This window comes from Ictalurus furcatus, chromosome 24 (genome assembly GCF_023375685.1).
Source record: "Ictalurus furcatus strain D&B chromosome 24, Billie_1.0, whole genome shotgun sequence".
NCBI lineage: Eukaryota > Metazoa > Chordata > Actinopteri > Siluriformes > Ictaluridae > Ictalurus > Ictalurus furcatus.
In genome coordinates, this window is record NC_071278.1 from 15,619,007 (window position 1) to 15,633,815 (window position 14,809).

Here is a 14,809-nt window from a genome sequence, read left to right on the forward strand (position 1 = left end):
GTTCAGTCCGCCTGCGCGAGCTCGCTCCCGACGCGTAGGGATTTTTCTCAGCACCGACGCGAAGCGAATCTTCCCGTGAAAACCGTGTGATAATAGTGATCCGCCGCCGAAACGCACAAAAAAAAAAACAACAACAACCCGGCAAACAAACCCGCAAATCCCTGCCATGGGCGCCACTTTGAAAGTGGATGGAACGGGACTTGTACGGACTGCCTTTGAATGTGCAGGGAAATCGGGGAGAATAAGGCTTTTCGCGCTAATGAAGGCGGGAGTACCCTCGCAGCCCTGGAACCGGCTTCTGCTCTTGTACATTATGCTGCTCGCCGCCTCGGTTCACGGCAACGGTAAGTTTCTGCAGTTGGCGCGCGCGGAGCGGCGGTTGATGCGCGGGGATGCATGCGCACCCTGGCTCACTATATACACTGTATACACTATGGACCACCTGCCATGTACCCCTTTTCACACTGTATGCACGTTAAATGTCTCAGAAATATGCTGCTGGTGCACAGAATGATGCGTTTTTGGAACAGGCTGTGTGTCCGCTCTGTGTTATTCTTCCTCAGAATCTGAGCAGCCCACACGAATGCAGCTTACATGATAAGCCGAGTACTGGAATGATCTTCACGTTTACTTTCCTCGCAGTCTAGTTCCAAGCTAAATATACGACTGCTTTATGTTGTATCATCTATGAGCCGTTTCTATACGGATATTTGTAGGTATAAACGCACCATGCCGTCATGCTGTGTAAAACGGATGCGTTGAACGAAACGTCACGTTTTCCACTAAAACATCCTCCATGGCAGTTTATTCCAAACTCGAACACGTACCTAAAGTGCCTTAAAGAAATGCTCGACATGAGAGGGTTGTGTGTGTGTGTGTGTGTGTGCGTGAGGGGGCGAGAAAGAATAAGGGTTTTTATTAGGACGGGGGCATGTGTGCGGGGGTGGCATGAGCGTTACGCGCGGACAAACCGTTATTTTGGCGCTATCCTTCACCAGTTCTGAAAATTGACTTTACTATACACTAAACAATATTATATCAAGTATCGTTAGATTGGAGTTCTGCACCAGGTCGAACTTTTAAAACTCACTTACGGAATATTGGCCTAATGGCTTAACGAATAGCAACAGATCATCAGAAAAAAGCACATTCTTGTGTCACGCGTTTTCTTAAATCCATGAAGTCAGATAGCTGTACGTTTCTGATGAGTTCTGTCTCTCACCTTCACTGCAATTTAGCTATGAATCCGTGCACTCTCCACATAATAATCGTTTGGACTGAAATGCTCTAGATTGAGTCTAAGAGTTTTATTTTATTACTGATCTCTCACAGGATGTCGCGCTGCCTGTTTTACCCGCTTTTATAATTTATTCCAAACAAAAGCGTGGTGTGTTTATTGTGTTAAGGTGCGATAGGTAGTTTACTTACTGCATGACTGTTTGTGTTTGATTTTCCTCGTTTGCACAGCTCCGGTTAAACGTCCCCCCACCCCCCAAGCAGTTGCCCTTTTTTCCCATTAAGCGGCACCAAAGCTTCACCATATCTCAGCAAAAACAGAAATAAATCCACATGCGAGGAAGTTTATATAATTAAACCCTTATGGCTAAAGGTAATGAGCTTTAGGCTATACTTCATGCGAAGGAATGTTTAAGGTGACTTTTGAATTGACGGCCGCTAATTCAGGATTTGGAGAGGAAGATCAAAGCAAATCGATATACAGCACCACATACAGCTTCTTCAGGATAAGAACAATGTTTGGGGGGTTTTATTTACCCACTATGGGACCACAGATCATTCTGAAGACATACCAGCTCAACAGTCAGTGTGTTTACATGGACAACAATAATCCACTATTAACCCGATTAAGACAATACTCTGATTAAGAAAATACCATGTAAACAGCTATTTTTAATTACCTTAATCCGATTAAGGTCATACTCAAAATAAACACAAATTGAATTAAGACGTGGAGTATTCCTGTTTTAGTCGCATTATTGATGTGTATTACAGACATGTACACACCTTAATCACATTATTAACGTTGTGTGAGAGTTTTCACCGCATTTTGCGACAGGACACGTACACGCACGGCAGTGCTCAACCGTTTTACGGCAAACAATAGAGCACGGCTCCGTCCCAAACTGCGTACTTGCCGACTATAGGCCTATAGCAGGTGAAATACATGTATCCCGGCTACTATACAGTAAGTAAGTATGCGGCTTCAAGCAGTCGTCTATTAGCACGTATAGCATGACAAATAATTAACCGCACTGGAAGCGTTCATAAAATTTAAAAATAAAAACACCCAAAACTATATACATGGTACCATAACGAAGACAAACTGTATGTTAATACGTGAAATTCTGGAGGGACGTCGGACGGCGTGGCGCTGTGACGTAATGACGTGTGCCGTTAATCTATGTTCTAAAACATGTAAAATATGTATAACATATAAAACGGGTACATGAAAGGAGTATTCTAAAAGCGACTCGTAAACACCTTAATCACATTATTATCTTGGTCAGATTAAAGTCAGTAATTAGATTACTGCCGTCCATGTAAACGTAGTCAGTGTTGAATGACGACCTCTAGAAGTCTTCTGGCGGTTGTGAAATGATGTGAACATAGTCAGGATTTAGTAAAGCACTCATCCATGTCATTATGGTTTAATGATTATCTGGTTACTAATCGGGATTGAATTCAATGCTTTAGGAGTTAATTCAACAACTGTTCATTTAGACTTGATCATACTTTTTAAGTTTGGTTGAATCAGGATATCTTGCAGATCTCATAGAATAGATGGCTTAATAAAATCAGTAGCATCTCCATGATGCAACTTATTGTAAGGCTCTGTTCAGTCTTTCTTCATCATGTTGGAGAGGTCTTTGAGTAAGGAGTTACTTTTATGATGTTGCATCTAACAATGTAAAATGGCAGCATGAGTGCGTGTATTTGCTGGCTTATAGGGTATAAACTTTAACTGATGGAGAAAGCAGGAAGCATAACATATTTGATTTGCTTCTAGAAAAGGGCTTGTTTCTTTTTACAGCTTCCTCGTTATCATGCATCACCTAAGTTCAGCCCTGCAGTGACAGGTGTTTAAAGAAAGCTTAAAATATATCCTGCAGAGATCTCACTAGAGACTAAATCATAGTTGCATATCTAATGTGATGTGTTTGAAAAAACAATAATGCAACATGCCATCTTGTATCACGTTGGCATCTACATGGAGGTAAATGCAGATAGAGAGTTTGAAATATTGCCCATATTCCTTTGTTGCATTCAGAAGGAAGTCTAAGGAGTGCAAGCTTTTGAGATGCCTTATTTTTGATATAATATAAAGTCAAAAATGCAGGCAAGAGAACTGACTTGTCTGCTTTGAATGAGTAATAAATATGATGCAGTAATGATTATCATTATATTATAAATAATGATAAATGACTAGACACTTTACATGATATGTAAGGAATAAACATTTAACACTGTTAAACCAATATAATCAACAATGTGGTGGTGTTATGTGCCCTTTACAGCCATGAAGTTGATTATTTTCCAATAACAACACATCCTGATGTGTTTTATTCTTCTTATCCTCAATTTGCCAAATATTTATTTAATTAAAGAGCGACAAATTATACTGTTTATCTATTTACAGTTTCATTTAGTTAGTTCCTGTTATTACTTATATTATAACAGCTATAAACTGCCATTCCTTCACAAACCTCTCTTTTTTTTCCTCATTCTTGAAGTTAATAAAACAAAAAGACTTAACCTTGGTGGAAACCTGTTTAAAGAAAATGACAGCTTCATCTATAACTGTTAAAGGGCTGACACTGGAGTCTCCTTCCAAAAATTATCAGCAGCATCTACCACACAAGCCCCTGTGAATGAGCGGTTACTACAAAAATGTTTACGTATCCAGCCAGAATTACTGTCAGAGGTGCTGTTATAGAAATTCAATCAACACATTCTTAGTGATAAGAATCAAGCATTCAACAACTTTGTGGGATGCCTATGTTGTCATTATACCCAAGAAATAGGAAAACACAGCCCATTGTATAGGTGTTCGACATTAAGCACCAAAAGTAGACAACAAGCTCAGTCAAGTGCTACAATGAAGAGCTTACTGTAGCTCTTGTTCAGAATTCCATTTACAGAGGTACAAAGAGCAAATGGTAGGTACGTGCTTTAGAAGACAGCGCAGGTTTTTCTGCCACAATCTGTAGCAGCAGTGCATTAGGGACCATGGACAGCTCCTGAGTGCTTGAAGTCACGTTAAATGCCAGCAGGTTTAAGCGGGAGCTGTATGAGCTTCACTATCCCATGAAACTGCAGTAGAGATATGTCCTGACATGCACAAATGGTTGTCTTTACTGAAAAACTTAACATCTGGCCCTCTGTTTGTATGGAAAAGTAATACTGGAAGACCATCATTGCTTCAGGTGAAGCATTGTCTACCTGGAAATTCCAATAGTGTAGTGTAGCATAACCATTACACACTAAATCCATTATTTTGATTTTCATTTTACAGAATGATGCTGTGGTCATAAATGTTAATTAAATTGAGAAAGACACTGAGTGAACCGTGTACAAGTTCAGTTTCATACTGGTTGTTAAAACATCAGACATCATAGCCCTGTTTTAACATAATGAGGTAACAGGATATGCTGATGGCTCTGTCGTAATTGCTGTGGTGGTTTCAGGTAAATGCTGATGATTTGGTCATTATACCACACTGGGTTTATAATGGCAAGACGTGAACACAAACATGGTCCTTTTGAAGCAGTGGGCATTCCTTTCCAGACCCCATGGCAGATTCGTAATGATAATAGCATCATAGTCTCAGCTTGTACTTTCCCTTTTCGGGTTTATGTTTCTTCCTGTCATTTCGCATTGCAGTCAGCTCTCTCACATTGCATAATGGCATAAGGAGTAGGAGGTCTGAGTCAGCTACATACACAAACTCACCTGCTTAATGGCATTTCTTTAGAGTGTCTAAGAAGAAGAAAATATATTAAGCTCATTTTATTCCCATGAGGCTCTTCATAGATATGATTCAGGTGTTTGCTTTTCTTGGCAAGAGAATAAAGGGTATGTCTCGCTACCAGCATGACATGTCTTTTACATGTTAACTTGGGATCTTGTGATATTTCCATCAACATTAGAGTCAGGCAACATGAAAATATCTTGATATAGTGATATGTAATATTCGATGCGCCAGTTCACAGCCAACCACAGCAAGACAGTTGTTTATTATAAATCAGTTGAGTTAGTTTCAGTAGTACTGGTATTAGTACTTATGTAGCTAAGAGACTCAACTCTAGACCTTTTGTTACTTGTGGTGTGTATCAATGATTGGATACTGGACAAGCGCATCTTGGTCTTATAATATGTTAAGTATTTGATTGGCCTATATCTAAGAAAGACTGGTAGGAAAGATTGTACTAGCCCTGCAGCCTCTTCAAGCTTCTGATTTACTGCTTTTTTTATTACTATTATTTTTGATCTTTGTGATTAGATTAGACAAAAATATTTATTCCATTCATGGCTCCGGCACCAGAGCTGCTTTGTTGTTCCTGCCTTTCTCTTAGTGCTGGAAAGCTCTCTCCTTGCTAATTGGCTCTATTAGTTACTGCATCGTTTAAAAATGGGCAGTTATTTTTGAAACCATTACACCAGAGACACATAGAGTCTTTTTCTTTCTTTCTTCCTTCCTTTCTTTCTTTCTTTCTTTCACTCAAATGGTTTGTGTGTGTGTGTGTGTGTGTATATATATATATATATATATACACACACACACATATACATACATTATATACACACATATACATACATTATATATACACATATATATACACACACACACACACTAAATTTCTCAGCCGATACCGATAACCGATTATTCAGAGTGATATCTGCCAATACCGATAGTTCTGCCTTTTATGCCTTCTGTTAAATTAATAATAATTAATTCCACAATTCTGAAAGAAATGCAAATAAAAACATTATTTTCACCCTTTCAACAAGTTGTTTCACAGTAACTGGTTTCATAAACAGAAAACACATTACTCTAATTAACATTAACACATGAACTAAATTCTGAAGATTAAAGTAAGACTTATTGAATGTTATTAATTCATATTAACATTGACTGAATTATAAAAAACCTCCTGTTAGTTTCACATTCACTCACCACAAACAAAAGCATTTCTACTTCATCATTGAACATCAAACTGGTAATATATAGGCCTAATATAAACTTTTTTTTATGATATTAACTCATACTAACATTAACTGGATATGAAATATACAACCCTACAAATATATTTTTCTACTACTTTTCTGCCTACTCATCTTCATTTAAATCTTTCAACGGTGTACTGGCGTGAGTAGCGCCGGAAAAAAATTAGACTCGATGCCAAACTCCTGTTTCACTGCTGCTCACTTCCAGTGTAAAATTTTAGCAGTGCAGAGCTTACAGATCTTACAAACTGCAGTTTTGCCATCATTCCACACAAGAGACATCATCTTTACACACAGCATGAAATCGATGTGTTTTCCCACCCTCTTTTGTTTGACAGGATATAATCGGCCCTGATCATCGGATGTTTTTAGACTATCGGCCGATAGTGGGAAAATAGCATTTATCTGCTGATACAGTGGTGCATCTCTCTCTCTTTCTCTCTCTCTCTCTCTCTCTAAATATATATATGTGCGTATATATGTATATAAAAGAAACAGTAGTTCATAGAGAAATGGAGTGAAGAAAAAACCAGCAGGAGAGGGGCAGCCATCATGTTTTAGTGCACTGACGGCAGGAGGCTGTTAGCTGCTCTAACCTCTGTCGATGCCGAGGATCTGTCACAGCTGTTATACTTAAGCACAGGTGTCTATCATTCTCTGGTTTGTACCAAAGAACCCTACTGAGACTATAGGCTACATCTAGGCAACACAGATAAACAAGTTTCATTTCATGTATTTGGCTACATGCTGAAATTGCTGAGGTATAGCTACAGTATATGCTAAAATTTTTTTTAATATAGTAACAGTTTTAAATGTAACAGGTTTATGAGGTCACTATAATGTTTATTACAGAATTTACTGGAATTATTATTAATTAAGCAATATCACATGAGCAGGAGTATTGTTGTACTGAATATAATATCAGCATGGCTGTGATTCAGCTGTAGGTAATCACAGCTGTCGTAATATTCAGTATATAAAAATGGACTAACTGACATTTCAGACACAATTTGGCCAAATATTTTGTTCAGTCAAGAGAAATAGTTCCCAAAGAAGCCACAACAGGATATAGCCTTGTGTGTTGCCATGCAATGCATAGACAGACTGTAGTACAGTAAGTGTAATTACGGTTTCAGTGTAATGAGCTATCACCAGAATTGGAATTCTGTATAGCAAACACAGAGAAGTGGAGTGATACAAACGTGAAATGTGAAATGTCTCAGTGCTTTTATACTAAATATATTCAGTCTTGGAATGGTGCTGTCCAGTTAGATTAGTGCACTCAACTAACTCTTGTATTCATATTGCTTTAATAAAATTACAGCAAGTTAGTAGTAGTACTAGTAGTAGTAGTAGTAGTAGTAGTAATAATAATAATAATAATAATAATAATAATAATAATGGCTTAGTGGTTCGCCCGGTTGCCTCGTACCTCCATGGTTGGGGGTTCAAGTCCTCCCTCCTCTCTGTATGCACGGAGCTTGCAAGTCCAAAAGACATGCGTTGTAGACTGGTTGGCATCTCTAAATTGTCTGTAGTGTGTGAATGGGTGTGTGTATGCAATTGTTCCTTGCAATGGGTTGGCACCCCATCCAGGGTGTCCCCTGCCTTTTGCCCCAAGTCCCATGGGATAGGCTCCAGGCTCCCTGTGACCTTGTGTAGGATAAGTAGTACAGAAAATGGATGGATGGATGGATGATAATAATAATAATAATAATAATAATAATAATGACAGGGGTAGCAGAGTGGGGCAGCAGGTAGTTTTACTTCTGGTTTGATCCTGGCGTCAGGTCTGTACAGAGTTTCACATGTTTTCCCTCTCTCTATGTGGGTTTATTACGTGATCTCCGGTTTCCTCCCACTGCTCAAAAACTTGCTGGGTGCATTGGCTACACTAAATTGCCCCAAGGTGTAATTGAGAGTGCAAGTGCTTGTGTGCATGGTGCCCTGTGATGGAATGGCATCCCACCCAGTGTGTTTCCACCTAACGGCAAATGTTCCCAGGATAGGCTCTGGGTTCACAGCAACCCTGACCAGGATAAAGCGGTTACTGAAGATGAATGAATGAAAGAAAAGAGAGCAGACTAGTAGATTATTTCACCTGTGATTTCATCATAACCACTTGATATGCAGCAATGGAATGGTGTTTCAGAAATCAGTGCGATCATATAGATCACATTTTACATTTCTTTATGAATTAGACCAACTCAGGACATCAAGGCTAAACAATTGGCTAATTTTAGACAAGAAGCACAAAACTGAAGCCTATTAATATACAGTACATGCACAATAAGAAAAATCAGAGTTAATGTTTATGTGTAATGAGTTATATGCAAAGGGCACATCAGTATGGATAAGTATACATAAGACATGTCATGTTTTGTGGTTGACACCATAAGATAATAAGTTATGATTGAACAAAGTAATGAAATCTGATATGATCACTTATTTTAGTACGCAACAGGTTTGAATGAGTTAAATAGTTAAATAGAACATTTTAAAACATACTGTATGAGGTATTATAAACTGTAATTTATGCAAAGCATCATGGTAGATGCCTCTTCTGGTGCTTTGTCTGTCATCATATTCTCAATGCGAGATCCAAACAAAGCCTGGTTGAGTATCAATAGTGCCTAGTGGAGAATCTTCAGCTTTCTGAACAGAGTGAGTGAGTGAGTGTGATATAAAGCCAAGCTCATTGATGTTGGTCCAATGATTTATGGACACTGGTTCAATACCAGTAGGCCTCAGGATAAAACTAATTGTTCCAGAGTCAGCCAGTGAAAAGAGACAACCCTGAATACCAAGAAGCATTCAGTACAAATCATAAAACACAGATCAGTAAACAGATAAAGACATGTCAAATCTCTGAGTGCATTTCCTCCTCCATGTTTATTAAATAAAACAAACATGATGTTTACTTAAATACTAAATATTGATATCGATGCTGTTCTTTTTTTATTTTTGTTGTTTTGTTTTACAAAATGCCTTTTTCCTTGGAAACTGTTTGTGCATCAGGTTTGTTGCTGATGTATTTTATACAGTGAACTCACTGGATCATCATGAGTGGCATGACACAGAGCTAGGGAACAGAGGACACACCACCACATTCTGTTTTGAAACAGAAACTACTAGAGGAGGCTCCATAACTGAGATTATGTCTGTATCAACTATGGTATAAGTGTAGAATCAATAGAATAGTTTGGTGGACTGCACTATGGTGCAGCTCCAGGGGCCAAGGGTCGGTCCTGAGATCGGTTTACTGTCTGTTTTACTACTTGTTATAATGAGAGTTTACTGTACTGAATATACTGTCAGTTAAAAGGAAATATAATTGCCCCACATTATTACTTTCAGAATTTCCAAAAAAGGATTTGCTTCCTGAAAATGATCACCTCCACTGCAGATTAGCAGATGAACAGGAAAGTACTGCTTCTGGATATGCTTGTAAAACAAATGTAGAAATGAAAATTTCAAGAAACAAGAAATGGAAGTAAACAAAACAAGGTAAATTCAACAAAGTAGGTGGAAGAACTCTCAGATCTGTTTTTAGTTGTTAAGCCTTCCTTTATTCTTTTTTCATTCTCTCCTGAAAATAAAATGACAGAATATCTGGTGAGGAAAAGAGAGTAGAGTCAGAGCTGCATGACTGGTAAGGTCGAAGTAGAGAGGGGATCCTCTTATTGAGATTCTGTCCTTTCACTCCCTCGTTCCATCCTTGTTGTCATGGGGATGGCATGAAAACTGCTTTGGCCTGAGCAGTGAACAATAAACAAACAGGCTACATGGGTCATTCGACATCTCTTCTCTCCTCCTCTGGCCCAACCTTTCAGCTTGCCGTTTCAAAGAGTATTATTTAGAGAGAAGCTAAATAAACTCTCTCACAAACATGACCTTGCTCCAAAAGACTAGGAAAAAAGAGTCTGAGCTGTATAGGTCTATAAGAATGATGCTGGTCAGTTATTCAGCAAATGAATTCTCAATGATTGAACATTTCATTTGTGTGCAGAAACGTAAGCATAAGGCAGCTAATGTCATGTTAGCATAGAGCCTGATGAATCAGTTTCTCTGAAAGCCCATACTATAGAGCTGAACACTGGGACATTGTGGCTTGGTAATGGAGCTGATAGTGCACAAAATCCTGTCTTAAATATACCGTATCCTTTGCACTCTCACCCAGATCCATCCCTTGCTGAAATTGGATAACCAGGAAGGCCAAACTGTTTTAAGCTACCTCTGCTTGACTAAATCAATTCATGTTCATATCAGACTCACTTTGATATGACTGACATCATTTGTGTTTGAGATGCAATCTGATTTAAGAATTCACCTCAGTCAGCTACAGCATATCTGATTAGTCACTCGACATTTTGGATGCATAATTAATGTGAACCTGCTACAGAAGTGCCTGAGTTGATACGTGTGTATGTGTATGCATGCGTGTGTATAATATGCAGTTTTAAATATTGAACATGATATCTTAAACCATATTAGCTACAGCACAAATGCTCACTTGGATTGTTTTGTCTCTCTGCTTGTTTGCATTATTAACCGCCCAATCCACTGGAGAAAAAAAGATGCCACCTCGCTAAAGTAGGGCCAATCTTCTTGTCTTTCCACTGCATTTGCTATGCTATTAATGGCCAACAGCATCACCCCACACAGACATTAAGCTAATGTATAGCATCACTCCGGAAAGCTGAGGTTGCTGATTTCCATTCTAATGGTGGACATTCTTAGGTTAATCCTGCTATGATGTAGTTTGGAGGCACATTCCCTGGCACATTAGACTGGAAAATAATTGTGCCAACAGAGATTTATGGCTCTGAGTAGGTCATTTTTTCCCTTTTGGGTTGGCATATTTCAATCACGCTTGTTTGACCTGTTGTTGAAAAGTAGGGATGCATTTTTTTTGTGGAGAGTTTGGCCTATGGAATAATGATAACATGCAAGAATCTGGCAAAATGCAAATGAGCACTTTAACAAAACACATTGTGCTTTGCTTCTTTTTTTTAAAACACATTTTTGTGGGTGTTTGGTGAATTTTGGCACTGGCATGATCCAAAAGTGTAGTAAAAAAATAAGAAGATAAACAGCCAAATGACTATAAATAACAAATATAGCACAATAGTACACATTATTAGTGGAAAAAAGCTAAACAAGGCTAAAAATAGCTCCTAACTGAGCCAGTTTGGAGAAACTCCAAATTCTAATGTTAAGACTCTGATGAAATGTTTTATTTTTTGCTTGGCTCTAAAAGCAGGTCCAGGTCACTCCTGAGTTACTAAAACCGATACAATTTTAAATGGCTGCTGATGATGGCTGCTGATGTATTAGCAGCTCAGCCAGGTTCCTGTGTTTGATATATTTAATAACAATGAGTTTTTAAAAAGGTATAATATTGGTTGTGGAAGCATTTCAATGATTGTTGAGTTGTAAGTGCAGTCACCTCCCCATTAATGCAGTACCACTGGAGACCACTGGAGAAATCCCCCAGGGGCAATCAATAGAGAGAGAGGAATGCCAGCAAATCATTTCTGAATGCACCAAAGTATTTAACATAGACAAACAAATCATGCTTCATGCTATATGTCATGGGAAATGAGTTGTCATGGTATTTAAAGTTTCCACTGCTTTCATTAAATGCACAGTGCAGGAACGTGATGCACTGAATAAGCAAGTCCAGAGTATCATACAAATATAATTTATGCTGCTCTTTACTGTAGTTAAAGAAGCACACTTTGCACAAGGTCCAATTTGTAAATGGCCAACTTGTACTATATTCCACTTATGTAACTATTGTTTTTTGAAGCTACAAGACCACAAGTCATAAAATTATAAAAGCCTGCCTTGTCTTTGAAATATGGTAACTATTAATGTAATAACACTAACATCTGTTGCATCAGTGAGGCTTTGCTATATTGTAATAGAAACAATTTTCTCTGACATTTACATACCTGGTAAACACATTTTATACTTTTAACGGCTGTAGCCACAGTCATTATTTAACTGATGAAGGACAGCATATATTAGTACATAAGTAGCTTACTAGGGATTGACTAAATGCACACTTACTGTAACTCATTTTACTCATGCCAATGTCTTCTGTTAAACATAACAAGAATGTATATGCAGAAAATAATTAAAAATAATTGTTGTCATTAAAGGCACTGTATCATATGCCTTAGAAAATCTGTCTTGTCAGTCATGTTATATACACTCCTCTCTTCACTCCTGAGTACTAAAGAAAAGGAAAACAAGTCCCAAATTGCTACTTCAGCCCACAATCCTTTGCCCATAACCTCCCGGAGAACTAAAATGAGAATAAATCTAGAGCATTGGTTTTCAATCCTGGTCCTGGGGTCCCACAGCACTCCACATTTTATATGTCTCTCATATCTGACACACTCAGCTCAGTTCATGAATCGCTCTCCTAATGAGCTGATGATCTGAATCAGGTGTGTTAAATAAAGGAGTCACACAAAATGTGCAAAGCCAGTGACTACGTTTACATGGACAGCAGTAATCTAATTATTGACCTTAATCTGAGTAAGATAATAATGTGATTAAGGTGTTTACATGAGTCGCTTTTAGAATACTCTTGTCATGTTCCCGTTTTACATGTTTTAGAACATAATTAGATTAACAGCCCGCGTCATTATGTCACCGCGCCATGCCGGCCGACGTCCCTCCAGAATTTCACGTATCAACATACAGTTCGTCTTCGTTATGGTACTGTATACAGTTTTGGGTGTTTTTATTTATTTATTTTTTTAAGTGCAGTTAATTATTTGTCATGCTATACGTGCTAATAGACAACTGCTTGAAGCGGTGGGTGTGTCCCAAACGCGTAGTTACCGTCTATATAGTAGCCGAGATACATGTATTTTTCCCCACTACAGGCCTATAGTAGGAAAGTATGCGATTTGGGACACAGCCAAACTCTCTTGTTTGCCGTAAAACGTAAAACTGCCATGTGTGATCGTGTTCTGTCGCAAAATGCGGTGAAAACTCCCACACGACGTTCGTAATGTGATTAAGGTGTTTACATGTCTGTAATACATGTCCATAATGCGACTAAAACAGGAGTACTCCACCTGTCTTAATTAGATTATTGCTTACTTCGATTATGACCTTAATTAGATTAAGGTAAGTAAAAATTGCTGTTTACATGGTAGTTTCTTAATCAAAGTATGGTCTTAATCGGATTAAGAGTGGATTATTGTTGTCCATGTAAACGCAGCTACTGATTGAAAACCAAGAGCACAGAAAGGATCTAGATCTAGAGCACAAAAAGGATCAAAGTTGAACCCCAATTCCTCCGCATTACTCAGGGCTAGTAACATGATGTTATAAACAGTTTGGATCAATGGCTACCTTTACTGTATGAAAAACTCATACCACTTAATCACTTGATAATGTAGTGAGATAATGCAATGCTTTTGGTAAAACTACATAAGCTAACTAGCTAATAACTATTTTAACTAACTCTAGGAAAAAAGGATTGTTAGTTATTGCTAACTAAGCAAGCTGATCTAATGAGTTACACTAACTACTCAACGGAAAAAACAAACAAAAAACTACCAAAAAACATGTAACATGTAATGGACCTTCATGGCTTAATGATTTTCATCATGCATGTAGGTTTGCATTAGAAATTTTATGATTACTAGTAAATACAGCTAGAACTCAAAAAAGTAAAAGTGCCCTTTTGCTTGAGTAGATGACACCCATTTGAATAAAATGAGCCTAATTCTATTATTCAGATATCCTTAAGAGTTCATGAACAGATATTTGGTAAACCACTAGGAGAGAGTAAAGTTGTGTTTAACATGGTGAAATCAAGCATCAGTTTTCACTTCAGTTAAATGTTTCTCTTGCCAGTGTTCGCACACATGTTTATGTGTTTGACTAGGGCTGAGCGATAAAACGGTATCGGTGTTTATCAATTGTACACCTTTATCGGTAAAGATAGAAAAAATGTTCAATAAAATGTAAACAGACATGAAGTTTGGTTACATGACCAACCCTCAAGAGTGCGCTGTCCCTGGATCATAAACAGCCTATCATATGCCTTGATAAAGGATTGTGCTAAAAATACACAAACAGCCAATAACAAGTTGCGTATCTGAGGGGTTCGGTTGCGCCATCGCCATATGACATCAAAACACACTAACACATGCGGAAATGAGTGCTGTGCCTGAAGAGGAGAATGTGAATAAAAAAGGACATGTCGTTTCTTTTCATCTGACCAACATTAGAACACCATTGTGTGCAAGCTTTGCAAAAGAAAAAGCCCCAAAAAAACCGTCCTGGCCAAGTACGGAGAAAGAAGCTACAAGAGACTTGCAGTGTGCATGTGCAGTGCTCCACACATGTACAGTGCGTGTGACTCTGAACAGCGGGTGAGGAAGAAACGTGACATTTTGCTGCTTTTTGTGTTTTCTGTTAAAATGTCAGCTCTGGGGAGGACAGTGAGTGTCCTCAGAGCAGGAGCTTCACTCGTCAGACGCGGACCTCCGCAAAGTGTTATCCGGAAGTAAGTGTTAACGTGGAAGTTTTATAC

At 38.3% G+C, this 14,809-nt stretch overlaps 1 protein-coding gene across 1 annotated transcript in view; it reads left to right on the plus strand.

Moving 5' to 3' along the window:
* Nucleotides 1-261: 261 nt before the first annotated feature.
* csmd2 (CUB and Sushi multiple domains 2) overlaps nt 262-14,809 on the plus strand; it is a 362,365-nt gene continuing 347,817 nt past the window's right edge. Inside the window, exon 1 of the mRNA XM_053612473.1 lies at nt 262-344. Within this exon, the coding sequence (XP_053468448.1) occupies nt 314-344 (31 nt within the window). The 5' untranslated portion in view covers nt 262-313. The remainder of the gene's footprint in view (nt 345-14,809) is intronic.